Source organism: Acomys minous, assembly GCF_964271855.1.
Source record: "Acomys minous genome assembly, chromosome: 18".
Lineage (NCBI taxonomy): Eukaryota > Metazoa > Chordata > Mammalia > Rodentia > Muridae > Acomys > Acomys minous.
Window position 1 is genome coordinate 42,582,647 of NC_140501.1, and position 27,929 is coordinate 42,610,575.

Consider the following 27,929-nt stretch of genomic DNA (forward strand, 5'->3'; position numbering starts at 1 on the left):
GTTTGGACATGGCGAGGAAGGGGATACGACCCTATCTTCTGTCATATCACGTAAGACTACTGCTTTAAATAAGTGGGCACAAATATAGAAAACAGGCCAGTCAGTTTATTTACTGAGCAGCACTTTGGTCTGACATGTATGGTAAAGTAGTGAAAACACCTTCAATTTGCTATAAGAGTCCAGTAGCAGCGGATACAAATTCTCACAATTGTCCCTTTTCTCAGTTTCACTCTCTAGCTCCAGTATTCCTAGACCTGCAAAGACAACCTGGCACGGTGCAAATGGCCTCTTATATCTGGGGACAGCTTCATCCACAGCCACCTTCCCACTTGAGAAGCATCCGAGTAGAGATGAACCAGATCACGCTGGCTCTGGAGCCCTCCTTCCCATTCCTGCTGGCTCCTAAGTTAACACAACGGACCTTGCAGCATATTGAATCAATAGTGAGCAGAAACGCTTCCCTGTTGAGCATGTGGGGCTGACAACTTTGAGCAGGGAGAATTCATTGCCTCTGAGGTCTCAGAGCCAGGATATCTGGATTTGATTTCCAGCTCTACCACGTAATAACTGTATGACCTTGAAGAAGACACTTGCCTGACTGAAGATCAATCCTTTTTTTTTTTCCTCTATAAATTGAGGTCAACAGTAACACTCATTCTTCCTGCCTCAAAGGGTTCTCACAATTACAAAATGAGAAGTACTTTGTAAACTACAAAACACAGTGTGAACTAGAAACCTCCACCCCTCCCTGTTCATGGCGCTCACATGTGCTATGACTGTGGTAGGAGTTCACTCGGTACCATCCACAGATCCGCAGCAAGTCTCTGTCCTCTTGCTCAGCTGCCCCATGAATGTCTTCTTCTTCACAGACCTAGGCCAGTGTGCCACGCACAAGTCACCTGAGTACAACTACAACATTTATCGGCAAGTAATGTCCTCCAGGACACCAACCTCAAGGCCCAGCTAGCATGGAAACAGGTCCCGAATTTGTCCCTTGCTTTTTCAAAACAGGGCTACCAAAATAGCTTTTGGGGACTGCTAATCAGTAAATTATGGGAAACAGCCTTCATCATTTATAAAGGGCCAGATCATATTCTTAGCTTTTCAAGACCACACATTTCTCTGTACATATTCTTTTTATGAACTATTATTTTTAAATGTATTTCTATAATCTCCTAGCCATAGGAACTAGGTGTGTAGGGGCACACACCTTTAATGTCAATACTCAGGAAGCAGAGGCTAACAGATCTCTGAGTTCTAGGCCAGCCTGGTCTACAGAGTGACAGCCAGGGGGCTATACAGAGAACCCTTGGAGGGAGGGAGAAAGAGAGAGAGAGAGAGAGAGAGAGAGAGAGAGAGAGAGAGAGAGAGAGAGAGAGAGAGAGAGGGGTGTCAAATCTCTGAGTCTTAAAGAAGTAACTAGACATTTCCTGCCTCTATGTCTTGAGTTGTGGAGGGGTGTCTATTGTTGGTTGTGGGATTAATGGATCCTAGCTAGGGCAAATGAGATATCAGAACCCACTGTGTCCTTGGCATCCAGACCCTGTGACCCAGTCAGGCCACCAGGAGATTGCCTCACTCCTGGCTTCTCGCAGGGATTCCAACACATCCCCTCTAGCAAACATCTTTGTTAATACTAAGCCATGGGAGAGATCTGAATAAGTCCAAAAGTAAAGTAGGCTCGACATTCTGGGACTCAGGGGGTGACTGCTAAGACAGGAGAGTAATATACACACAGCATATGGGAACTCTGAGGTTGGAGTTACCTACCATATGATCAGGCAGAATAAATAAATAAATGCACCTCTTGGCCAGTCACAATATTATTACATTTATTAGCTACTATTATGGTTGAGGTTTTTTGCTTGTTTGTTTGTTTTTAAGAAGAAAAGGTAAGGTGAGTGGGGAAGGGAAACAAAGAGGAAGTGGAGAGGCAGGAAGAAGGGAACATAAACACCAAGGGAAGGGGCAGGAAGAGAAACCAGTGCAGAATATATTGTCTAAACGTCATTATCACATAACTGAATTATTTTCGCTCAGAGTTTAACATCAAATTCATCACATACTGCCCTATAGTGCTAAAGAAGGATTCTGTCTCACTCATGGCTTCTAAGCAGGCACAGTGGCTCTCCCTTAGCATCCTCTGGGTCAAAGGCCTTTGAATCCCTAGCTGAAGAGCCATGGAAATGCCTCCCTGGCCAACAAATGAATGAGAAAAAAAAATCAAGAGATCTTGCCCTATGGCTCGTTATCTCTCTTCTGCACTCACTCACATGATGGAGGCAGGAAGGAACTCGGGACTCCTGCCCTTGGCCAGGCTGCATGATTACGGGGAGCTCCCCACCCCACCCGCCCACCCCAGTCTACATTTGGAGTTACTGCCCACAGGGCAGCTGAACTTGGCTCATTCCATGAATCACTAGTACTTGGTTCATACAGGATCAAATAGTGGTGGTGGGCCTGCCACCAATGGAACATGCCGGCTGAGAGCTTTTGTTCCTTACCATTCAGAGAGTGGAGATGTTGAGAGAAGGCCAAGGTAACTTAGAGACACCACAGAAAGGAAGGAAGCCCTCTGGCAGATAAGGAAGTGGAAGGCGACTGAGTTGTGAAAGATGTGGTGTCAGAGAGAAGAACGTTTACAACTTAATCCTTTCTAAGATGCCGAAGCAGACAATGTGTTCCTGGCGTCCAAATTGAAATGACTTGCTTTCTATCCCTGACAGGAAAGTTTGGGGGACCTTGCTGTGAACTGATGGAAGAAGCAAGTAGCTAAGGATCCAGTGATGAGGTCCCACTGGTCCAAAGGGGAAGGAAAAGAACCTGGTGATTGGTTGAAGATGGCCAGGGAAGAGAAAATCTGAAGTTGCCTTGAAGATGCATGGCAGATCCTCAGAACAGATTGGAAGCGGGAGGAGAAAAGGTCACTGCAGAATCAAGGATGACTGGGGCGCCCTGCCTGGGGAAAGGATGGATGGCTGTGTTTTTGTTGCCAAGACAACAAGGCTAAAAGGCAGCCAGAGAGGCCCAGAGTCCTCTCTGGCATGCTCTTGCTCTCTGTGATGTTGTGAACGCATCTTCTCCCACGTACAAGTATAATATGTTCTCTCTTACTCAAAATGTGCTCAGCACTGAGGTGAGTCACCCCCAATTGTAGTGGGGTGCTGTACATTGCAATCATCCTTCAGAAACATGTATTTTCTAGCATTGTTAGTGGAAGCAAACCTCTGCAACACCCAATCCAATCCCATTTACAGGAAAGATAAACAAAAGCATTTTCAAAATTTCCCTTTGTGCGTAACTTTTTAAACATGGGGGACATTACTGCAGAGGTCTGCCTCGCCTGTACAGAACGTACAATGCATTTTATTCCCTTCAGAAAACTAAAGATACCCCAAATAAATTTACAAACATATATTTCTTCGGAGCATTAATTTTTAAAGCGGCCAAAATTGCTAACAACCAGGGAAAGTACCGATTTATAAATTATGTTCTCAGCATATAGTATACATTGTGAATTTGCATGCATATTAAATGCAAATAACCAGAAGAGCATAACATTAAGGCTTCAAATTTATATGTGCAAAAGACAGTAAATTCTCACATTAAAATTCTTCCCAGAAAATATTAACTCCCCATAGCCCATGTGACTGTCACAAAGTCAGCCGAATGGTCTCACTGCAGAACTCCAGAAGTCAATAACCTAGTCCTGTCAAAATTCACATCACCCAGCCTAGGAATGGATAACAGGCCAGCTGGCAAAGTGCCCACCCTGGGTTCAATCTCTAGCGCTACATATACTGTATCCCAGGGGCGTCAAAGGTTCAAGGTTATTCTTGGCTAATTACCAAATTCAAAGGCAGCCCGGACAACATAAGACGCTGTCACAAGAAAAAGTTTTAAAAAAGAATATTCACGTGATCCATTCTCATATCAATTCATAAGATGAGGCAGATGAAGCCATTGGCATAACATGGGACAGAGAAAACGTGCTAACATCGTCCAAGTTTTCAACAATATTTTTTCTATTAGTTAAGATTTGATAGAAATGGTAAAACATCAGTAAGACTGCCACTACTGTATCAATGAAAGAATCAGAACACTACCATAAAGGTGACAACACCGGGGCAAATTGTGACTCACTCTGCTCTTTAAATACAGTGAAAGTCAGAGCTGTGTGGTGGCAAATGCTTAGGCAGGCTAATGAGTTTAAGGGCTGACAACAGGCTAGCTGGTACTGTGTGAGGGTCTTCTGCCTGCATGTATTTCTGTGCATATAGTGGAGCCAGGAGCCAGAAGAGTGTCAGATCCCCTGGCACTGCAGTTATAGGTGGTTGGTAGCTTCCGTGTAGGTGCTGGAAATGACGCTGATCCTCTGCAAAAGCAGCCAATGCTCTTAGCTGCTGAGCCATTTCTCTGCCCTGAGTGTTTCGCTGTTGTTGTTATTAGCATCTGTGGGCAGTTGAAGTCAGGCAAAGGAACCAACTCTGGCTATGTGAATGTGTCCTGTCAAAGCAAGCCCAAGTACTAAAGGGACAACCTGGGTTCCCTGGAGATGAAGAAACTGTGCCTCGGGACTGAAACATGGAAAGCCAGGACAGCAGCCTGCCCTCCTTCTCCACAGATGTCAGACTTCATCCAACACCAGCTTCTGCCAGCAGGGTTTCCTGACTATGGTCTAGACTGCGCAGCTTGAACTTACTGGCTCCCTCAAACTCAAGCTTGTGCGTATAGGTACGTACACAAACATATTCATAATTTATATACACATGCTAGGTAGTTGATAGTTTAGATAGATGGATGGAAAGACAGACAATTAATAGATTCATTTACAGTGACTGATATAAAATGCCACAGGCCTTACAGTTTGGTTGTTGGTTGTTGTTGTTGTTGTTGTTGTTTGGAATGTGCATAAGCTATAAGAAAGCCTTGATTTTTGAAACAGCACCTCTTTCTGGGATGTAGGGATTGCCAGGATTTGTCGGTCTCGACCTCGCTAAAGATGGGATTACAAACACATACCCCCCTACATCTGTTTTGCCTTTTGTTTGGTCCAGGGAATTGGTTAAGCCTTCTCTGGTGCCCCTTGTTTGTTTGTTTTTTTTTTTTTTTTTAACTCAAGGGATTATAATCCACTCTGATGGATTTTAATTGAGCGATTTTAATTGAAATGTAAAAATAATGCTTTCTTGGTTTAAGTAATTCTTCCACTTTGGGTTGAAAGCTTCCTACCTGGTACTCAGTAAAGAAATTCAGTCACTTCTGGTTTTTGCACTTGAGAATTGCTCTCCTAGAGGACCCTGAGTGCTGTCCCCAGGGCCAACACATTGGGAGGTGAACAGAGACCTGTGACTCCAGCTTCAGGGGACCTGGCGCCTTCTTCCAGGCTTTACAGGAACATGTACACACATAGAGAAATAAACTATACATAAAAAGATCTTTAGGAAAAATTTTTTAAAAAAGATCGTTGAAAAAAAACTCACAATCTAGTTCAGTGCACTTCCTGCTCTTGCATAGGTGTTGGGTGTGGTTCCCAGCACTCACGTTGGGCATCTCACACCTATGACTTCTGCTCCAGGAGATCTGAAACCTCTGGCTTCCATGTAACAGGCTCATGGGGATTTTTCTGGTGGTCAATTTGGGGCTTTGTTCTTTTGTGTTTTATGCTGTGAATTGTCTATGGATGCTACATTTAACAAATGACATTGCTCCTTCATTTAGAGCCTAAAATTACAAATAAGACTACCTACTCTAAGGAAGCAAACATTTCTAGCCTAGGCGAGCAAGCTTGTGGTTCACTGCTATGCCAAGCACTCCTTCCATCTTTTGTCCTTGGGTTCTCCGTGAAGCAGCTCACACTATTTGCTCAGACAGCTCTGCCCCTCTCCTTCTGCAGGCCATGGGGGAGGGGTGCTCATGTACACACGTGCATCTGATGACCTGTAAACCCTTCCCTCCCTGACCTCTGACCTTATCGCACTCCTTTATTTGTTGCTCTCAGGGGGATCCTCGAGGCTGCCTGGGAAGAAGATGAAGGATTGGGACTGCACCCCAAAGACAACTGATTTTGTCACTTTCTGTCTTTTGCAGGCTATTTGGTTGTCACACCTCAAGACAGAAAGAGAAGTGGTCTACTCCAGAAGGCATTTGGATATTTGCATGATAATCTTTTGGATATCTTCATTTTCTTTCTAGTTTTGAATGTAATTACCTAGCTAATTTTAGGCTGGTAGATAGGGTTTTCTTCAAGGCAGCAAGCAATGAAGCTTTAACTTATCTGTAGTTTGTCTTTATCAACTGCCGTATCACTCCTGTCAAGCTTGTCTTCTCCTCCTCCTCCTCCTCCTCCTCCTCCTCCTCCTCCTCCTCCTCCTCCCTACCTCCTATCTCCTCCTGCATCCGCTGTCTCCTTCCCCAAGCTCTTTGCAGTGCACAGTTATCCCAAAATGCCATTCTGATCACGTCATTTGCCCTCAAATGCTCCAAATATTTCTTTCTCAATTAGGTTTCCACCTGAGACGTGCAAGTCCACCCTCCCCTTTCCAACCCCGCCCCCAGGGACTGCCCCAGCCTGTGGTACCCATTCTCCATGCCACACGATGGGGAAGCCCCAGCTCCAACCTCTAGCTGTATGTTCATGGCCTCCTCCGAGTCTCTACCTGGAACCTACCTCCTGTAAGATTACAAATGACAGACACCCTTCATTGGTCAGTGGGAAAGTTCAAGGGTTGGTGACTGACCTCCATCCCACCTTCCAATAACTAGCTCCCCCTGGCTTTCTACTTTTCCTGATTCAGATCGTGTCGGGCTCACATGCAGCAAATCCTTATGCAAAATGATCGTAACGAGCTGAAAAATCGCTCTCTTGACCTCATCTGAAAGCACCCTCTATTTTTACCTTTTCTCATAATGATGTCTCAAATAAGAAATCCCTCAAACTTTTAAGCTTCTTGGCAAATTCTCTCAGAATAGAACTCCAAGTAAGCCCGTGGTAGGCACACATATCAGAGTACACTCCTCATTATGATGTGTGCACATGGTAGACAAAGTTATGGAGATATTTTTGGTAAAGTGTTTTTAATATTAATGACCATTAAATAGGTAAAATAATGCCCTACTCCATATGGAACAGTGAGGAGCCATTCTAGAACTTTCAGCAAGCATTTGCAATTGTAATCAGTATTGCAGGCAGGAAGAATATCAATGCTGCTCAATCATCACTGGTAAAAATGTAAATTTTATTTTTTTTTTAAATTAAGACTTTAAAAGGTCACCTGACTTAATCTTTTGCTAATGCAAGCTGGTGCTATCTTCCAGGATTCTGGGTGGTTTACCGCCATCAAGACATGTCAGAGATTCCGCCAGATTACTCAGTGAATACCATACATTATTCTGAGCCTCTGAGGAGATGAAAGAGGGTGAGGCAAAGCGCGCGTTTGAAGAACAAAGGGAAAAATGAAGCACAGAGACCTCAGGCTAGAAGCACAACACCCCTGTGAGGATTCTAAGGACATATTAGAAGCCTGAAAAATGAGAACAAATCAGCAGCCATTAGCTGAGCAGCAAATTAAAGCACCATTGTTTCAGATCTTCCACTCTGAATACGAAGGGCACCAAATGGGCAGTGCTTGCAAACCCCTCCAAACGCTGCTCCCCACAAGCAGCCCTTTCTTCTTTCACAGCTAATAAAAGTCCAGAGTGACTGTCTGTTTCCCCGCTATCTTCCCACAGAGGACGCTACAGAGACAGCAGGAAATCAGTAAGTCAAGACATAAAATGGAAGCTATAGTTCTCTTTAATTCCAACTTCTCACTTGGCTTTGATTAAAAGATGAAATTTACTATCTATAGATTTACTTATTTGTCATAGTCCAGGGCCACATATACTTTTTTTCCCCACCAACTACAATTTACTCTTTTAATTCATAATTGCTTCATAGAAAAATCCAACTGGGTTTAGCCTTTATCAGATTATCAGAGCATTGCATGTGGTTAGCCAAGAAAAAGGCAACCCGATCACATTTTTTGTTATAATTTGAACTGTTGAAGAATTTGGAACAGCAGTGAGATAAGTTGAGGGTTTTTTTTTCCTAATTACGGCTTGTAGAGTGTTTCACTAACACTGACTGTATTATCCAGTTTATCATACTGCAACAAAACTCGTATCACAGTTAACTTAAAAAGGAGAATTTACTTTGATTTATCAAAGGACAGTTGTCCTGCTGCCTTGCGCCTATTGTGTCATGGTATACCAAGGTGGAAACAGGTGGCATAGAGGGGCTGTTCAGCTCATGGTGGCCAGAAGATAGAAAGGGTCCAGTGTCCCAATATCCACTACAGTTGAGCTCCCAATTATTGCCCACCAAATATTCCCCATGCCTTAACAGCTCCATCATTCCCACCAAAGCCATAGTCTTAGGATGTGACCTTTGATACACAGACAGTCCAAATCACAACAGTGACTACCAAATCTGAAGGGAGAATCGCCAAAGACTTGATCAAGAGGTTGTGTTTAGCCACTTAGGGCAAAACAGTCTTCAAAAGTGTATGTTCATGAAGGCAAGCTCAGGCTACAATTCTGAAAAAGAGTCACCATACAAAGGTGACTGACAGCAAGTCTGAGGACCTGAGTTCGATCCCCAGGATCCACACGATGGAAGGAAAGACCTGACTCCTCCAAGTTGTCCTCTGACTCCCACATGCATGCCATGCACACATAGGCATATATGTGCACACATACAAAATAAAGGTCTCAACATAATTTTAAAACTTCTAACATGAATAGATTATCTTTGGACATCTTATGGATTGCACCATAGTTGCATTACATGCCCGCTCATAAGTCACAGGGCTCTAGAGAGACCACTGGTGTGGAGCCAGACACGGTTCTAGCTCATTGAGTGGTTTCCCAGGAATTTGTTAAGTGTCCTCCGAAGCCTCCCCAGCTCCTTAGACCTCCTCTCTCAGGGTCTGTACACACGGTGCCTTACCACTTTTGTCATCATCACTGAAGTCTCCCCTGAATCTCTACCTACCACAGTTTATATCAGTTACCCCAAGACCAGCTGCCTGGCTGGCACCTTCAGGTGCCTTCTGCCTTTGCCTTGCCATTTTTTTTTTTTTCAATCTCGTGCCATTTCTGAGGCAGGTCTTGCCTCTGACCTAACTCTGCCACTTACTGGAACACCATCCAGATTTGTAAGGTTCCACAATTATCTGATTTTCTTCTTTGACCTGCAAGTTTGGCTGTAGGGTGTGCTCAATTCCCCTTGGGTAGTTTTCAGTGCTTCCCCTCAGGGCCTCTCCCTCTGATGCTGCTTTTTGTTTTTTTTGGATTCTGAACCACATGAACAGATCCTAATGGTTAATTTTTTGGTATTATCTCCTATATTTAACTCTCTAGGAAATTCTCCTAGCATTATCATTTAATCTTTATAAATTCTGTGTGTTCCATGGCTGTGAAATCTTGTTTTATCTCCCTGGAGATTTTATTTTGAGATGACTATTTCCTTGGAGAAAACAAAGTTCTGTTTTCCTCAAGGTTGCTTGCTGTGGGTGCACGTCTTAGATTTTGCCTCTCGGGACAGCAGTTTTTCTTGAAGTCTGATGGTCCCTGGTATTTGAGGATAATGACTTCAGCTGATCTATAAGGGTAAAGAACTGTAAAGTAAACAAGAAACAATAGCTGAGGACTGAGGGACATAGGATGTAGTGTTGTCCTGCTAGGCCTCTCCTTCGAGAAGCCCTGACACCAGAGCCCTGATGTTTATTTTCAAGGCAGGTGCCTAGGGAAATCCTCTGCGCTCTGCCACAGGGGATTTTATCATCACTGTCTACAGGCTGAGGGGCAGGAGGCAGGAGGTGCTGTGGTTTTAGGACTTGGAAAGTCAATATTATTCCCTGGGTTTTATGACTGCATTAAACACTATCGTTGGCTTTCCTTGATATCTTACAGTCTAGAATGTTCTGTTTTATCATCTTTCCAGAAGGCATAGAGTTAGTCTATTCCTCTCTCCCATAGCATCAAAGGGACAGCTGTCTGCTTAGGTAGGGTTAGCCTGCGAACACCCTGCCGAGCAACCACAAAAGTCATTTCAGTGATGTTTTAGAAGTCAAGAATAACATATGTATTCATCTTTTGGAGGGAAGGAGTCAATTTTTAATTTTTTTCCTTTTATTGAAAATAGATTTTCCCCACATAATATATCTTGATTATAGTTTCCCTCTCTCAGCTCCCCCCTAGTTCCTTCCCATCTCTTTTCCATCTGGATCCACTCTTTTTCCGTCCCTCATTAGAAAACAAACAGGCTTCTTAAGAAACAATAATAAAAATAAAAATAGATAAAACAAAAACTAACACATTGGAATAGGGCATAACAAACGAACAGAAGGAAAAAGAGCCCAAAGGAAGGCACAAGAAACAGACCCACTGGCTCACACACTCAGGGCCCCTATTGACTTCCTTCAGAGAACAGAGACAGCAGGAAAGCATTAAGTGAGCTCATAAAATGCAAGCTACAGTTCTCCAATTTCAACTTCTCATTCAGCTTTTATTGAAAGATGAAGCTTGCTATCTATAGGTTTACTGCTGTTTTATTTGCCATAATCCTGGGTCTCGTCCATATGTATCTTTAACTTTAAACCTCTGGGCCGGGGTTTAACCTTTGGCATTGAGACTCCTTTACCATTGTGATCATCCAATCTTGTTATCAACATTAAGACAAGACCCAATGTACAGAAGCAAGAGATTGGGGCGTTTAGGGGCAACTCAGCTTGGAGACTGCATGTTCTTATGTTAGTGCATCTCATTGCCCTAACAATGCGCTGTGCATTGTGGGAAACAAGAACATATACTCATAGGGAAAAGAGGTCTTTGCATTGATAGTTGGCCTCAAAGAGGACATTCAGAGGAGCCTCCCTCAGACACGGGATAGTAAGAGCCAATGCGGTAGAGGAAAGAAGAGCTTCCGTGCAGTTGTAAAACTCAGGGTTCTAGGCAGTTCTCCGCAGGGGCTGCACCATGAATAGCAGAGTGCGATCAACTGGTGAAGGAATACATAAGCCCGGGCTCTTCACATAAGAAAGGAAAACCCTTGTGCATTGCACGTAGCTGCTCTCAGTGTCTGAAGAGTCTCCATTTCTCAAAGTGGGTCATCAAGATGTTAAAATGGTTTTTTTTTTTTAAATACTTTAGCTCCCTACACTCTTAAGAAAGGAGAAAGGAAACTTCATACTTGAATGATGTTCAGGTTGGAAAGTTATACTCTTATGGAGATCGAAAACACCATTGTTACTGAAATTATTCCAGGTAAGACAGCCTTCATGTTGCACACCTGCAACTCTCTAGGCCCCGGCACCACTCGTCACACTAGAATCACTTTCTTTCTAACAGTGGTGATAAAAAATAAAATTAAATAAAAATAAATTTAAAAAACCCCAAAACCAAAATCCACCTCACTATTTCCTGAAGACAACTGCCTTTAGTTGTAGCATGTGTGTATGCATGCATGCATGCATGTATGTATGTAGAAGAATTTTAAGGAGAATAATGTGTATATCCAATCTTCAGTGATACAATTACAAGACAAACTGTTGCCCCTATAGGGGTAGGAACTGGTGGAGGTTAAGTGTAAGGAGTGGCAGGAATCTTAATGAGCTGCCACAGGGAATTCATTCTAAAGCACAACACTGCCAGAGCCTTATAGACAAAGGAGAAAGCACTGAAGTCTCCCAAATAGAGTTTAGTCATTAATAAAGGGATAATTCAAAATGTAAAAATCCTTTGGTGCATCATAGCTACGACAGCCGGGATTTTCAGAAAGCCACTTCATGACCCAGAGATGCAAGGTCACCAAAGCTGGCCTGGTCTACCGATGGGAATAATGTGAGAGAAGTCATTTCAGAACAAGAATCAATGAAATTGAGTCATCTCCCAGTCGCAGGACTACAGACGCGGGCCAGCAAGTCAAAGGAGCATGGGAGAGCGAGTGCTAACAAAGGGACTTGTACCAATTCATTGTTAAACTACATCCCTGTTAGCTTTGCGTCAATTCAAGAACCATCTACTGAGATCTACCATGTGTAAGGCATATAGTCTTATCTCATCATGTTTCATTATACTATAAACTAATACAAAAACCCTGGCTAATTGATTTCACAGGCTGATTGATGCTCTTCCTTAAGAACAACAGATTGATTTTTTTTTTATAGACAGCAATATTCATTCTTCCATCATGTCTTTCTTCGATGCACACAGTCCAATCGAATTTAGAGCGGACTCCAGGCAAAAGCGGAAGAAAGGCACTAAGGGAACAAGGTCCATTAGGCCCAATATTGTCTCAATTACTTTAATTCCATTATTCTGGTTCATATTGCTTCTTTAATCAATACTTCTCTGCAGTTATTCATGTTTACCCTTTTTCAAAATCTCAAGTAATACGATTATGGTCTTTCGAGCTCAGTGGCAACACAGTTTCATACATACATATTTGAATTTGTGAATGTCTCCAGATCTGTAACTGGGAAGGCTTAAATTGAATCAAGTTTTCCAGAGGTCATTTCATATAATAATTTCAATGCAATATCGGTGCTTTTACCTGTTGAGCCGTTTGTTACTCGGTGTCAGAGACAATTACATGGGGCTTAATGGCTGAGTGTCCTCTTCCTATGTTTAACCCTTAAGGAAGTTCATCTGATTCCCACTTAAGCCTGGGGTCCTTTCTGCACCTGGGCCTGTCTTTTGTTCAAGGCAATCCCTCTGCCTCTCTGACAGTGATTTCCCCCTGCACGAGTTGCATATGGACTGCACATTAACCACCGCATCATCCCCATGACAACTAATCAATCACAGTAACGGCCTCACGGATTACAGAAACCATTTCCCTCTGCTCTCTGGACAAGCACCAGCGCAGAGCCTGTTACACACAAGAAGCTGCTCTTTCAACATGGACAGGCTACACGTTACATATCGTGCCCGGGCCTTCAGCATGTGAGCATCGTGCTGAGTGTTTGTAAAAACAGCTCGTCACTCAAAGAAGCATACAACAATTTTGATTGAGAAGGCATCGAACGTTATCCTGGAGTTCAGAAGGGGGTAAAAAAAAAAAGTATATATATATATATATATTCACTCAGGAGTAAAGTTTCCATAAGAAATACAATCACAGGAAGCCTTGAAGGACAGGAGGATTTTGAAAATGGAAGCCAAGGGATTCAAGTAGGAAACGCTGTATGAGAAACAGAATGGACAAGTCACCGTGAGTACACGGCTTAGTGGAGTGACTAGCAGTGAGAGGCGAGCTGGCGTTCCTTTGGAAGTGGTGAGTTGAGAGTTGGCCCTTATGGACTGTCAATCTCCTTGCAATGTGCAGGATGTGTGTGAGGCAAGTGCTGTGTGCATCGTGAGCTAGAAAGGCAGGTTCAGCTGTGTGTAAAAAGAATCTTCTAGATCTGGCTTCCACCATCCTACAGAGCGCCACCTGTGCTCACTCGTTCTTCCCACTGTGTGCTCCAGTGACATCCTAGCAACATGCGGGTCACAGTGTACCCAGCTCCCTGCAGACCCACCTCCCCCCCTCTGGAATGGTTTCTATCCCGTGATGCTCGTGCACATAGCAGTGTCTTTTCTAGTCTTCCCATCTCCACTCCTTAACGATCTCTTCTATAAAAACACGACCTGAGTCCCCCAAGCCAAAGTTACTGTCCTGCTCCCTGCATGGAAGACATATGTAGTACATGTGGCTTTTGCATGACTGTCACTCATCATCTCAAGGATAACACGCTTAACATTTTCTCCCAGGGCAAATTTTGGTACACGATGGAAAGGCAATGTGTAAACAAATGAACGAGTAAAAGAGAAAGTGAGAAAAGCCTGGACAGCAAGAAGAAGGCGAGGACAGGAGAAGTACAGGGAGAAGAGAAGCTGGGACATAGGAGAGACTTGTAAAAACCTGACTTACAGGAATTGGACAGAGCCTAGTGCTAACTACAGGCAAGAAACAGCCACGTACGGCGGAGAATGCCAAACTCCTGAGCTCCCTGCGAGAAGGCCTCTGCTCTTCTTCACCGGTTTTAACTTTCCAGCACAGGGTCATTTAGCTCATATATATTAAATGACACAAAGAGAATGCCATGGGAGAAAGATGAACCCACAACAGGTGAACACTCAGGCTCGCCTTTTAACTTACGCACGTGCAAACATGTCCTGAGAAGACTTATCAAAACCTGACTCAAAGCATGCTGTGTACTGAGCGCAGTGGCATCAATGCCAGAATCTGAGAAGCCAAAATACATAGGTCTCTCGGAGCTCGAGGCCAGCTTATCCTTCAAAGCAAGTACGAGACAAGCCAGGGCTACATAAGAAGATCCAACCCCTAAAGCAGAACATTTGTTTAAAGTAGGATACCTTCTATAACACCATAAATAACCTTTAGGAGGTTTTGTTTTCTTCATTCCACCATGCTAATCATTAGCTACATGAATATACAAATGACTTCTCAGTTTTGAAGATCAGAGCTAACAACAAATATTAGCATCCCATGAAAGCCCTGTGTTCAAGTTCTCAAATCTTAGATCAACAAAACTGAAGGATGCAGACCAGCACCCAAGAAAAGATCAGGCAGCAACGATAGCTGAGGTTTAAGTGCTGCAAGGCTTGGAGTTCCCGGGTTATTTCCATAAGCGTGAGGTATAGGGTCCACACAAAATGACTTATTTATTAAGGCACTACTGCTACAGTAATGCGCTGTACAGTGCTCAGCACATAGCTCAGCGGGGTGGAACAACCAGCATGTACCTGCTCACTGGGCTCTACCTGCAGCCACAGAGAGCAACCCCACCATCACTCTGATGTGCTCATGTGTGGCTTAAAGCAAATTTAACTGTTTTCATTTTAAGGAAGCCCTACAGACATCCTCAACAAGCCAAACATGAGAAGTGCACGTAGAAAGCTATAGACGCCCTTAAATCAACAGCAGTAAAGTTTTGAAGAAAACAGCAGTGGAGGCAGCAAGATGACGCTACACGTTCCCCCACGTCAGTTGATAGGAGCTGCCTGCACACACCACATGTGCCATAAATAACTACTGTATGATTTGTCAGTTTTCTAAGGACAAACATTGGTGTGAAAATGATAAAATAAATTTTTATTTCCACTTCGCATTGCACTACCTGCAACTAGCTTATGAATCCAATGCTACTGGACCCAGTGTCACCTACTTCACCATGTGGCATGCTCAGCCTCATCCCAAGGAACATGGAAAGTCCTGTGGGCTGGCACTGTCTGCAGATTCCAATGGGTGGCATAGTAGACTTCCAGGACCCCTGCGCCTGGCTCCAAGCTTCCATATCTAGACTTTGGCCTACCACCTTAACACAGCTCTGTCGTATCCTGGGTATAAGTGAACGCACAGGTCTCCCAGCCTGTCCACTCATTCCAGGGAGAAAACTACTACCATACCTTCGATCTTCATGGTAGGAGGCTTCCTCTTAGTTCTCGTGTGGGGGGAGGTGTTTTGTTTTGTTTTGTTTTGCTTTGCTTTTTTTTTTCCCCTTATAACAGCAGACTTGGACAGAGAGCACTGAGCTAAGAGGAAGTAAGGATTTCACAAATAAACATCTCTAAGAATAAACCAGAGCCATTAAGTTCTACCTGAGGATCCGTGTCTTAATGTCTTACCAACACCCATATCTGAATGCTAAAAAGGTAATGTCTAATAATTGAGCTAAAGAAGCGTAGAAATGGGAGAAGATGCTGGGAGAGCAGCGCCACTTTCAGGATAGCATTTATGAATTAAAGCTAGGAAACAGAACATTAAACTTAATGAGTGCAATGGGATGCAGGCAGGGAGGAAGGCTAGCCCAGCTATGATTTAGGTGGTGCTGAATTGGCTGCAAAGATATCTTGAGGTACTGATGGAGGCAGTATGCAAATGGACGGTTCAGCCTGGGTGCCAGCAGAGCAGCAAGCACCACTACACATGTATTTTTAAACTCGCTTTTTATACAGCATTTAAAAGAGGCACCTTGTCTATTTCCAGTGTTGTATAACTTGGACTGTACTGAACTGAGGAGTAAGAGTGGGCGTGGTGCCTGCACTTCCCTAACTCAGTTTGGCCATGGTCAGGGTGCTCTCTTACTCATTCCGTAAATAGCAAGCCACAGGTGGGATGTTAGATTTGTTTGGGGATGCCGAGAGAAGCGCCCATTGGAAAATACTGCCGTTGACTTGTGTCCCTCTAAAAGACGCAGAAGTCCTGCACATATGAATGGGACTTGCTTAGAAATGGGGCCGCCAACGATGATGAAGATTGTGTCATTAGAATCACCTGGTGCCCTATGACACAGACATAGATGGGCAAGGAAAGAAGGTGATGTGAGAAGTGGGAGAAAGGTGCTGTCTATAAGCCAAGCGAGGCCTGAGACAGCAGGGTTTAGAGCTGGAACCAGCTCCTCCTTACAACACCAAAAAAAACAAAACAACAACAAAAAAAAGCCTAACCACACCTTGCTTGTGGAACATAGCTTCAAGAACCATGAGACAATGATACGGATTAAGTTACCGAAGAAATGAACCCAGTAACATAATTGCCATGGTCAATAGAATTCCTGGCAGGGTCATTTCTCCTGGCGTCTTGGTTCAGTTAGCCACATCACTACGTCTACGTCAGGTTGGTAAAGGCCGTATGAGAAAGACATGGTTTCTTTCCAGTGGGACATTTAATCCTCCAAAACTGTGATTAGAAAAAAAGGAAGCAAAAGTTAATGAAAAACTAATCTTAGTGGACTGCTTGGGCAAATTAAGGTTGTAACGTATGCATTTTTTAAAAAAAGAGACAAAAGCAAAAACAACCTCAAAGGAAATTTAGGAGGACACCTTCAGATAAGGATGAAAAGAAACAACCATATTTTGTTTGTTTTTTAAAAAGATTTACTTATTTACAAATGCAGAGTTCTGCCTGCATGTACACGCAAAGGTCAGAAGAGAGTGCCAGAACTCATTACAGATGGTTGTGAGCCACCATGTGGTTGCTGGGAATTGAACTCAGGACCTCTGGAAGAGCAGGCAGTGCTCTTAACCACTGAGCCATCTCTCCAGCCCGAACAGACCATAATTTGAAGTCTTCAGTATTTACATATTTACATTTATGATAAAGAGATAGATTTCTGATAAAGAGGCAGAATAGCAATAATTCTATATTTACTCTGTAGACATTGGCCCATGTTCTCCTGTGACTATTTGTGTCTCATCACTGTTGGTTTCCAGAGGCTCCTGCAGACGCACCCCATGGGTCAGTGAGTTCACTGAGGTTCTGCACCACAGACCCCCTGAAACAGGCATCACTGTGCACCATACACCTGAGAGAATGACGTCAGACCATACGATGACATCAGTTCCCAGAGGGTGGCAGCCTGACATCAGTGCTGCTCTCGACATTTGTGTCCCATATGCCACTCCTTTACCTGAGTGCTGGCGAGCTCCCTCTCCTTCTCCACGTATTCTCAATGCGCTATCATGCTGGCTGCCAAGGACCTGTAAAACAAAGGCCATCCTGTTAGGAGAAACTCCAAACAGTAATTTTCAAGCCGGGTGAACATGTGTAAGCAGATGCACGGTTCCACTTGAGGAGCCTGAGCTGTCTCTTGCCCTTTCCATCCTCAGCCCACTCCAACCAGATGCCCCCTGCAGAAGGGCTCCAAGCCGTGCTTAACTAGGGACAATCGATAGCTGGGAAGGGCTCACGGTAAACAGAGCCTTTAAACTGTCAATCTTTCACAGAATATTTCTGCTTCAAAGTAGCCCTTGTTGTTAAAGTTTGCTACATTGAGTCTGGTATTAGGGACATGGCCTCAGTAGTACCTAAAAGGGGGGGGGGGGAGATACGTGTATGCGTGTGTGTGTGTGTGTGTGTGTGTGTGTGTGTGTGTGTGTGTGTGTGTGTGTGTACATATAAAATTTTCCAACTGGAAATAAGTTAGCTGTTGATGGCTTTTTCTAAGAAAGGTAATTGTCCTGCAAATTATAAAATGTACCTAGATATTTTTAGTATTTTCATAGAATAAAACCCTACTTCCTAGAAAGGATTTCAAAGCCCTCTTTTTCTGAGCATGGTCTACGCTCAGCGACACCAGCCTGGCCGGAGAGCTCACTGAGAGGCACACAGCAGAAGCTGCAGTTCCATGAGGCCTGCAGATGGTTCCCGTGCACGCTCAAGTCAGAGAAGCCTGGTTCTAAAGTCCCTCAAGCATCATGGCTGTGGTTACTAGGACCATAGTCTGGAAAGTTCCAGAACTGAAGCCCACAATTTCCTTACAAGTAAGTGTATGACTCTAAGAACAAATGGCTTCTTAATCCTTCCAAAACCCTTTGCTGCTGGCTAAACCACCTTCCTTTTCCAGGACACATAGATTAACTGGGAGCAGTATCAGAAAGTGTTTCAACTATAACCAACGTCATCCAAAGAGTCAAAAGATGGGGAGCAGGAATTATAAGATGGCATGGTTGCTCTAACAGAAACGTACGCACTTAGGTCTGCATGCCCACGTGGAAAGCGCCTTGCCCAGCTGCAGAAGGCATGCTGCAGTGAATCCTGTAACAAAACTTAGGTCTTTCAGAAGGCACACTGTGCGGTGGTGTCAGGGCGTGTAACCAAACTAGAAATGAACGTGCCAAATACTTTACTTGGAGAAAATACAGGACTGTGACTTTCTAGTTTTCTTTCAGCTTTTGGAATATTTGTATGCACGAGCCATAACCATGGCAGCCCTGGGGTATGCTTTCCCCCCTTTTAACTCTCCTACCTGTAGACAAGGAGGGATGGCAAACATCAAATGCAGAAAGCCTGGGCTCAGAAGTCTGCCAGGCACCCAGCAAGGGATAACAGAACTGTGCCTCCCTGCTTGCCATTTGATCACACGGTGTCCATGAAACCTCAACCAGTTATACAGGAACCATAAAGGGAATCGCATTAAAGTTAATACAAAAGTCAGGAAAATGTCCTCCACAAGGGACGCTGGCTATTTGCTAGATGCACCACTGGGAGCAATTGAGGGCTCTCAGTATGACCAAAGCGTGCACTTCCCCTCTCTCCCGTGCCCATCGCTTTTTCCTGCATCTAAATAGTCCTTATCTATCCCTCCCTCCCCCTCACTTATTCTTGAGGCTTCTCTGGTTCCCTTAGCACCTCCAGCTGCCTACCTTGGTCTCCGGGTACCCCCCCCCCCCTCTATCTGACCTGCTTTGTTACTGTGTCTTTTCTGTGAACAGGTGAGGAAGATGCCCAGGACAATCAGATATCTGTTGTGCCTCCTTTCGACTTTCTCTCCCCGCCCCCACATTTTCATGCTCTTCTTTGGTGCCCTCTGGCCTCTCACAGAGCTGAGTCCCTGGTATTAGCATGCAGCCAGCCCAACCAACCAGAGAACCAACAGGAAATGCTAGACTCCTCTGCTATGCCAATGTAACCATTGGGCTTCTCAGAGCCCCCAAACCTGTGCTAGGTCAACAGTTGGAGCATTTTTAAAAATGCAACAGTCTAGCATTTTTCTCAGTATTTAAAAATGTAGGACAAATCTGGAGTACTACCCTATTGTGCTTAAAAACAATAAGGAGGTACCATAGACTAGGAGAGGGGTCTCAGGCACTCCCCAGCTTTGCCTAAGTGCACCATGAAAACAATCCTGTCTTTAGACTTGTCCCTCTTTGTGTAGACCCCACACCCTCCCGGGATGAGGGAAGCATGCCCCACCCCTGTACAAGGCAGCTCAGTGACAGCAGCAGGAGCTCACAAAGTGCTTCCTGACAAAGACACAAAACAGCCTCCTTTACTGCCCCATCAGGAAGCCTTACAAGGCACAGCTTAATAAATAGATGAAGGCTGTATACAATACAGAAATGCCTGGTACCACTTCGCATATCAAATGCACTTAGGGAGAGCTCTATAGGGCCGGCTGCAATATGGCAATCTCATATATAGTCTTTAAATTGCTGAAAAGCAATTTTGGTTTTCTTTAAATACTTTAATCTTTTATATTGAACCTGTGAACTATCAGTAAAACTCAGACAAAATCCAGTTTGCTGACCTTTTGTGTCCCAGTCCCTGGACACAGTACACAGGCCTGGCACAATTTATATTCCCTAAACATCTGAGAGATAAATGAATGAGCAACCAAGCAACCAACACACTGGTCAGTGTAAATTTTAAGAGAGCTTAGTTGAGGAAAACACTAATTCACACTGACGGTCTTGGAAAAAAACTCCCATAGGTTTTTGGCAACGTGGCCAAATTATAATCACGAGATAGGATTTAGGGTGCAACTGGCACTAGAACGGGAAGCAATGCTTTGGGCAGGGACACTGTCATATGTGACAGCTAACATTCAAACAACACATCTGAAAATAGGGAGAAAAAAAATCCTAAAAGCAGACAAGTGTTGACACGTAATACAGCATCCTGTGGTGTACTAGTAAATCCTGCTGGGTGTTTCCAAGACGCTTTATCCAGGTCTCATCACACAGCTACATTTCCTCAAAGGGGGGGGGGGGGAAACAAGGGGCTGCACAGCACACACAGGCCTTTACCAGACAACTGAGAGAACTCCCCAGACAGCACTTGCTGCACAGAACACAGCAACAACTGGATTCCTAACTTTGTTTGGTTTGGTTTGGTTTGGTTTGGTTTTTTGAGACAAGGTCTCTCTGTGTAGCCTTGGCTCTCCTGGAGTCACTTTGTAGACCAGGCTGGCCTCGAACTCACAGCGATCCGCCTGCCTCTGCCTCCTGAGTGCTGGGATTACAGGCGTGCGCCACCACGCCCGGCTTTGGATTCCTAACTTTGGCTAAACCGAAGGAGGTGCAGAGAGTTGAGCTATGCCAGACAGAACTGTGAGAGGCCAGTCTCTGAAGCTAGGGGCCAGGTGAGCAGTTTCCCAAATGACAGCTTTAAGATGCTACCTGTCAATCAACCAAGAGTGAGAGACCCAGGCTGGAAGTTTGTTACGTGCGACTCCAAATTGCTTTGTAATTAAAGCACGGTTTTCATTATGTAGTATTCAGTCTTCCACAGAAATTATTAGAGATCCTTCTTAACAAGGACATCCGTATCGTCATTGGAATGAAAGCATCAGGCCTCTAGCAAAACGCAGTTCAGAAACTGACAGAGTCAACCACCTTGTAGGATCATCCATCATGATTCACGCCATCTCTGGCTCTCACACCGGAAACTGTTTACAAATGCTCAGTACTCATGTAGACAAAGCATTTGTTTGTAAAAGAAGATGCTGTCTACCTCCTAGGACATGTATACTTCAACATATGTCTTAAGTAGATAGGATTAAATATTTAAAACGCAACACTTTCACTTATAATTAATAGTGTTGAGGGCACAGTCTCCCCTCCCCACAAATACAGTGACACTGCATTTGAGAAAAGGGCAGAGGCAGGAAGGCCTCTTATCCCTCCTGCACTTCTTGTCTGGATCTGGCCATTAGAACTTGGGAGAGACTTTCCTGGCTTCTTGAAGCAGCTCACAAGACCCTCACAGGAGAGATGAACCCCTACATGTAAATGGCATGGGCCAAAGATATGGGGATACCAAGAAGTCTTTGAAGTCCTTGGCAGACCTTCTTCATTTATTGCCCAAACCTATTTTTCCACAACTGTCCACTTCTTTAACTAGTAACGTCTAAGCCCACCAGCTTAATAACTGTTGGAGGTTATTATTGTATGAAGTCTCCACTATCATATATAACCTTTAAAAGAAAAAAATATGTCTCTTTTTGTGAATGTCTTTTTGTTTGAGGAACATGAGTCATGAACCCAAAGTAGACTTCTCTTCTCCTTTGCTACTTTTGGCCATTTCCTAGTAACCGGTTTTACCATCTCAGGTGCAACGCATGAGACCCACACTTGTTACCACCCAACAAGGAAGGCTTTCTAATAACATGCATTTAGAGCAAAGGTAGGGTGTCCTTACATTTTATTTTGAGTTTTTCAGTAATATGGTTTCCTGCTTTACATTAGAATACCATTCTACAATTTCAGTCTTATCTAAATACCATTATAAAATAATTTCCAAGAGCAGCTGCCCAGATGGCTGAAGAGGAAAAAAAGAAGAGGCAGATCTGCCACAAGTTCACCTACCATGGTGTAGCCCCGAACCAACTGCTGGGCATGTCCTATCAGCAGCGAACAACAGAGGCAGGCACCTGAACAGTGGCCTGAGGCAGAAGCATCACGCTCTACTCAAGTGCCTGAGAAAAGCCAAGGAGGCAACGCCCCTGGACAAGCCCAAGGTGATGAAGACTCACCTGAGGGACCTGATCATCCTGCCTGAGATCGTGGGCAGCAGGGTAAGTGGGTACAGCAGCAAGACTTCCAACCAGGTGGAAATCAAACCAGCAATGATGGGCTACAACCTGGGTGAGTTTTCCGTAGCCTACACGGAAGCTGGTGAAGCACAGCCCGCCTGGCATCAGTGTCGGCCACTCCGCCCAGCTCGCCCTCCTCACACAGCTGTGGCCACTAAAGACTCAAGTTTAGTCCAGGAAAAAAAAAAACATTTGTTTCCAAAAAATAAAATCTGTATTGTGCTTGGCATCTGCACTCACTTTCTACGAAGTCCTAAAACTGTTTTTAAAGAGATATGTTGAGGGATGACAAGAGTGGTGGCGCACGCCTTTAATCCCAGCACTCGGGAGGCAGAGGCAGGCAGTTCACTGTAAGTTCGAGGCCAGCCTCGTCTACAAAGTGAGTCCAGGACAGTCAAGGCTACACAGAAGAACCTTGTCTCAAAAAACCAGAAAAAAACAGACAAACAAACAACAACAACAACAACAACAACAAAACAGAGTCAGCTACAAAGTGAGCATCGCGGCAGCTTCACCTGCACGTCAGCACCTTTAGATGTCTTCCACTCTTATCCGCAACCAAGCAGGTTCTATTGGAAGAAAACTGATTGATGGAGAAAGCACCCCATCACCAGCTCTCCCTGGAAGACTCAGTACCCAGGATCACCTTCGCCATGCCCACAGCAGGGAAGGCCTGTTTAAGCAAAGCTTTTTGGTGACAGAGGGCCCAGGGGAACCCTCTGAAAAAGATCACCACATATTTTCATAGTTTACAAGGATAAAGCAAGTAGGGCCTCAGTTGTTCATGAATAAGGCCTCTTTAGCATTTTAATGAGAACATTAACTCGGCTTCTCTTGGTTTGGCCTTCCCAGAAAGTCTGTTAGCCTTAAAGAAAGTTACTTACAAAACCAATAAAGAAATTGCAGGCCTTTCTGTGCCCCCAAGGGCACCACGGAGCCACAGACAGCGACTGTATTATTTCTCTCTGGAACTAGCCTATATTTTGATCAGGCTACAGTTTGGTAAATGAGTCAAACATCTAAGGGAATGCCTTCAGCCCTGTAGTGCTGTATGCGCACTCATTTTATATCAGATTTGTTCCCTAATTCACCTTTTATGTTATACACAGCTTTGGATACAACGGGCGGCTCAATAAATGTTAGAACACACTTTTTGGCCAGTCTCCCTCAACCCCTGTCTGCTGCCTGCATTCTCTCTTGCCACGTGACCGATCCCCACCGAAGCTTCAAACTGCCTTTCACCTGGGGCCCATTAAATTCAGTAGACAACCCACAGAGCTTCCGAAGCCAAAGGTGAACAAGAAATAATTCCCAGACTCCGTGACTTAACATGAATTTCTGCTTCATCCTCTGAACAAAATCTGGGAATCTGGAGCAAAGTGAATAAAAGAGTTTGTCGCCTTTCAGAAAGCCAAGAAGACGAGAGCCTAAAGGAGTCAACGCCCAGGTCACTCTGCATACAGCTTGTACATTTGCTGAGCACCTACTGTGCAGAAGCTGTGTTCTAGATAGGGTGAGAATCCCTGGACCTAAGACAGACCGGAACTCCATCCTCACCAAGCTGGAGAGGGGGGGGGGGAGAGGAGAGAGAGGAGGGGGGAGGGGGGGAGGGGAGAGAGGAGAGAGAGAGAGAGAGGAGAGAGAGGAGAGAGAGAGGGGGGAGGGGAGAGAGGAGAGAGAGGAGAGAGAGAGGGGGGAGGGGAGAGAGGAGAGAGAGAGAGAGAGAGAGAGAGAGAGAGAGAGAGAGAGAGAGAGAGAGAGAGAGCGCACACTAACCAACAAAATAAAAACATCAGCAGGCAATGATAGGAAGAAAATACAACAGAGTGATATGATCAGAGATGTTTATAGGATACGATATAAATTTAAAGTCAAGCGGGGGTGGGGGAGACACAGCAGAGAATTCTTAAACACATTTAAAGACACGGAGGAACTTTGAATTCATAGTCATAAGCAAAAGAAGCAGTGACTGACCAGAGACGACATGAGCTACGTGACATGACAGTCGCCAGGAGCTGTGGAGAGCAGATGAACACAAGAACACAGCAGACTCCAGGGCAGAAACTATTTGTATGACACCACGCTGGTAGATGCGCGTCCTTGCTGTATCCAGATTTCCTGACTTTGAAACACCAAGATGAGACAGACCCTCACATGAGCCATTGGCAGGTGACAATGTGTCGATGTGCCCTATGAGTGTGGATGCTGACAGCCGTGAGGAAATGGTTCGGAGAACTCAAGTTTCTTCGTTTGCTTTATTCCCTCTTGTTCTAGTCTTTTTGTTGCTGTGATAAATGCCAACACCAAAACAACTTGGAGAGGAAGGAGTTTGTCTGGCTTACGTGTCTCCATCACTTGAGAAACGCCCAGTCAGGAGGACAAGCCGCAGCCTGGAGGCAGGAATTGAAGCAGACAACAGGAAAGGGTGGCTTACTGCCTCGCTTTCTCCGTGGCTTGCTTAGTCTGCTTCCTTCAATACCACAGGACCACCTGTGGAGGGTGGTGCTGCCCACAGAGTGATACCTCCCTCCCCCCATCATTAATCAAGAAAATAGCCCACAGGCTTACCTGCAGACCAGATGGTCCTAGCTTGTGCAAGATAGCAAAAGAGTAACCAGCACACTTCCTTAGTGGGTGTGCAAAACAAACATATATGTTTGCGACTGTATATGCATATATATGTGGTCATGTGCAAATGTATGTCACTTCAATATAGTGATTTGGGTCTTGTGGGATGTTTTGTTTTGTTTTGTTTTGTTTCTTTTTATTTTGTTTTTGGCTTTTTGAGACAGGGTTTCTCTGTGTAACCCTAGTTACCTCATTCATGTAGACCAAGTTGGCCTTGAACCCAGAGATTCCCCTGCCTCTACCTTCCATGTGCTGGGACTAAAGGAATGAGCTGCTACGCATAACTCCAAGCAAACATTTAAAAAGTTCATCAGCTTCCCAAGGAATAAAGAGAAAGGTCTACTGTTCTCGAGCCGTCCCCATGAACTTCAAGGACACTGAGGGTAAACAGGAAGAGTCTGGCTAAGCTCTCACAGGCAGTCAGCAGCAATGCTGAAAGCAGAGGGAGGCCAGGCTTCCTCACCAACCACACTGTGTACCATACACCTCTGCATTTCTTTTGGGGTGCCCTGCAGGCACTGCTCCTGGTGTGAGGACATTCCAGCGGGAGGCGAAGGCTGGGGAGGGGTAACAAGGCGCAGCTGTCTTCCTCTGTCATTTTCCTTTGTCTCATCCTGTCATACATGCTAGTTAAATAATCCATAAAATGTGGCTGAGAAAATGAAAAAAAAAATCATTAACACCAAAGCCAGGCTCATGGAGAGAAAATCAAATATTAAGGTGCAGTGTGACACAGGTTTTTAAAGAGACATTTTAATTATCAACAACAGGCCTCTACTGCACATGCCCATGCAAAGGCCTCCTGGGGGATGCACGGATGGAAAGTACATGTGGGGAAGGACACACACCAGGGCTCAGTGGCCTCACGGGATCTGTGTACACACCTCACCTGAAACTCTTAACCAATTATTTTCTCAGAGCCTATTAGCACACTCCTTTTATATAAACACTGTGGAAGGCAGAGGCAGGGGGATCATCCCATGTTCCAGGCAAGCTTGGTCCACATTGAAAGTTGTAGTCGAGCCAGGACTGCATGGCAAGACCCTGTCTCCAAAAGAGAAATAACAGGTTTGAGGAGAGTGTGCCCTCAGGAAAATGCATCCTTTGTTGAGCCAGACCCCTTGAGCCTGAGTAAAAAGCCTGGCATGATGGTATGCACTTGTGACCCCAGAATTGGGCAGAGGACAAAGGGATCATTGGGGTTCAGTGGCCAACTAGTATAGTCCAGGCCTCCAAAAGACCCTGTCTCAAAAAAAAAAAAAGTACCTGCTTGAAGGACAGCTGAGATTGTCCCCCAGTTTCCACATATAAGTGCAAACACACACACGCACACACACACACACATACACACATGCCAAACAAACAAAACACACTGAACACAAGCTGGGCCTGGTGGCACACACCTTTAACCCCAGCACTTGGGAGCTAGAGCTAGAGGCAGGAGGGACCTCTTCGAGTTCCAGGCCAGGCTGTTCTACATAGTGAGTTCCAGGACATCAGAGCCATGTTTAGAGACCCTGTCTCAGCAAACAAACAACAAAAACATTTGAACAAATGTTAGGAAAAGGACAAAACTAGAGTCAACACATTCACAGGTCTGGTCTCTGTACCATTTGAAGAACTAAAATGCAATTAGGGAAGATAGATTAATTTGAAAACATTTAGATTCAGTTTAAAGAAAACCAACATGGGGGGGGGGACCTGGGGAGCCTGGCGGGTCCGTCTTGCCTGCAAACAACATGGGCCAGTTTTGAATAAAGGCTTCCGTCTCTCACCTGCCAGGTGTCCCTTGGAAGGTCTAAGGACGCCCACCTTATGACATTGTGTCGTCTGAAATGGAAACATGGAGGGAGGGAGTCCACCTCTGCCCTGTGAGTCAGGCCTTTTGTCCCTTTTTACGGGAGTGGTTTGTTTTCCTGTTGATCTGTACACTTCCTCTCTGCAGCTTTTCGTCACTATTTTCCAACGGACTCCTCTTTGTAACCACAGCCCCACAGAGGGAAAACAGTTACTGGTTCCCACAAGCACTGGACTGAGAATATCCCGAGAAGAGGACCCAGGGGACAGGAGTTTGAGAAGCCTGGCTGGTTGCACGCTGACCTCTAGTCCAGATTAGAAAAGTCACTCTGCAGGGCTAAACATGAGGATTCACGTATATTAAGAGTTATTCAATCTCCTCCACCATGAATTGTCTTAACCAAGTGCTTTGATGTGAACTTGTATTTGCCCTGACTTGAGAGAAACTGTTCTTAGGATTTCAAGCCAAGGTCCTCTATCCGGGTCACGTTTCTCTGTGTATTCCGCCGTGTAGAAACTGTTCCACCGCTTGGGCGCATAGCGTTTCCATCTCCACCTTCTTCTAACATTGAAGTGTCCCTTTCTCTTTTTGGCACAGGCGGGTGGTGGATTTGCAAAGCCAGTGCAAGAACAGCAGCGGATGAGGGTGAAAGCTAACCGGAACTAACCGGACACGCACTGAATCTGACCTACAAGATCCTGGTCCTTCGGAGTATGAAGGCAAGTGGAGGGGGTGTGGTATGGCTGGGAGGCCTGGAGATCAAACAAGCACACAAGCACCAACGATGGTGGGGAAAAAGCAGAACAGATACAAGAACAGATCCAGGAAGGAAGCACCTCACCACCACGAGGCATCCCAAAGTGAATTCTTGGGTTGGGAACAAAAGGATTCAGAGTGGGATAGCACCTATGACTGGGAATTGAAAGAGCCGTGTGGCCATGAATAAGGGAAATGTTGGCTGTTCTTCACCCTTTATAGCAAAAGCCACCTCCCTCCAGCACCCGATTTCTCTCTTCCCTTCACAGTCTGAGCCCATGCTAAATGTCCCATTAACTTTGTGTGACACTTGATACTATAAAGACACCAGCACATACTCTGAAGCGCCTGTGCAATTGCACACACTAACGCTCCTGTCAAAC

The 27,929-nt window shown here is 44.8% G+C and overlaps 1 protein-coding gene across 3 annotated transcripts in view; it reads right to left on the reverse strand.

The window, feature by feature from the left end:
- LOC311589492 (uncharacterized protein) overlaps positions 1-27,929 on the reverse strand; it is a 163,775-nt gene that overhangs the window by 77,168 nt on the left and 58,678 nt on the right. For 2 of the 3 annotated variants that reach the window (XM_084767978.1, XM_084767979.1), the window contains exon 2: positions 17,460-17,529. In XM_084767978.1, coding sequence (XP_084624104.1) covers positions 17,460-17,529 — 70 coding nt within the window. Of the gene's footprint in view, positions 1-17,459; positions 17,530-24,706; positions 24,843-27,929 lie in introns of those variants that run through there. The other variant, XR_014776567.1, reaches the window with a different exon arrangement.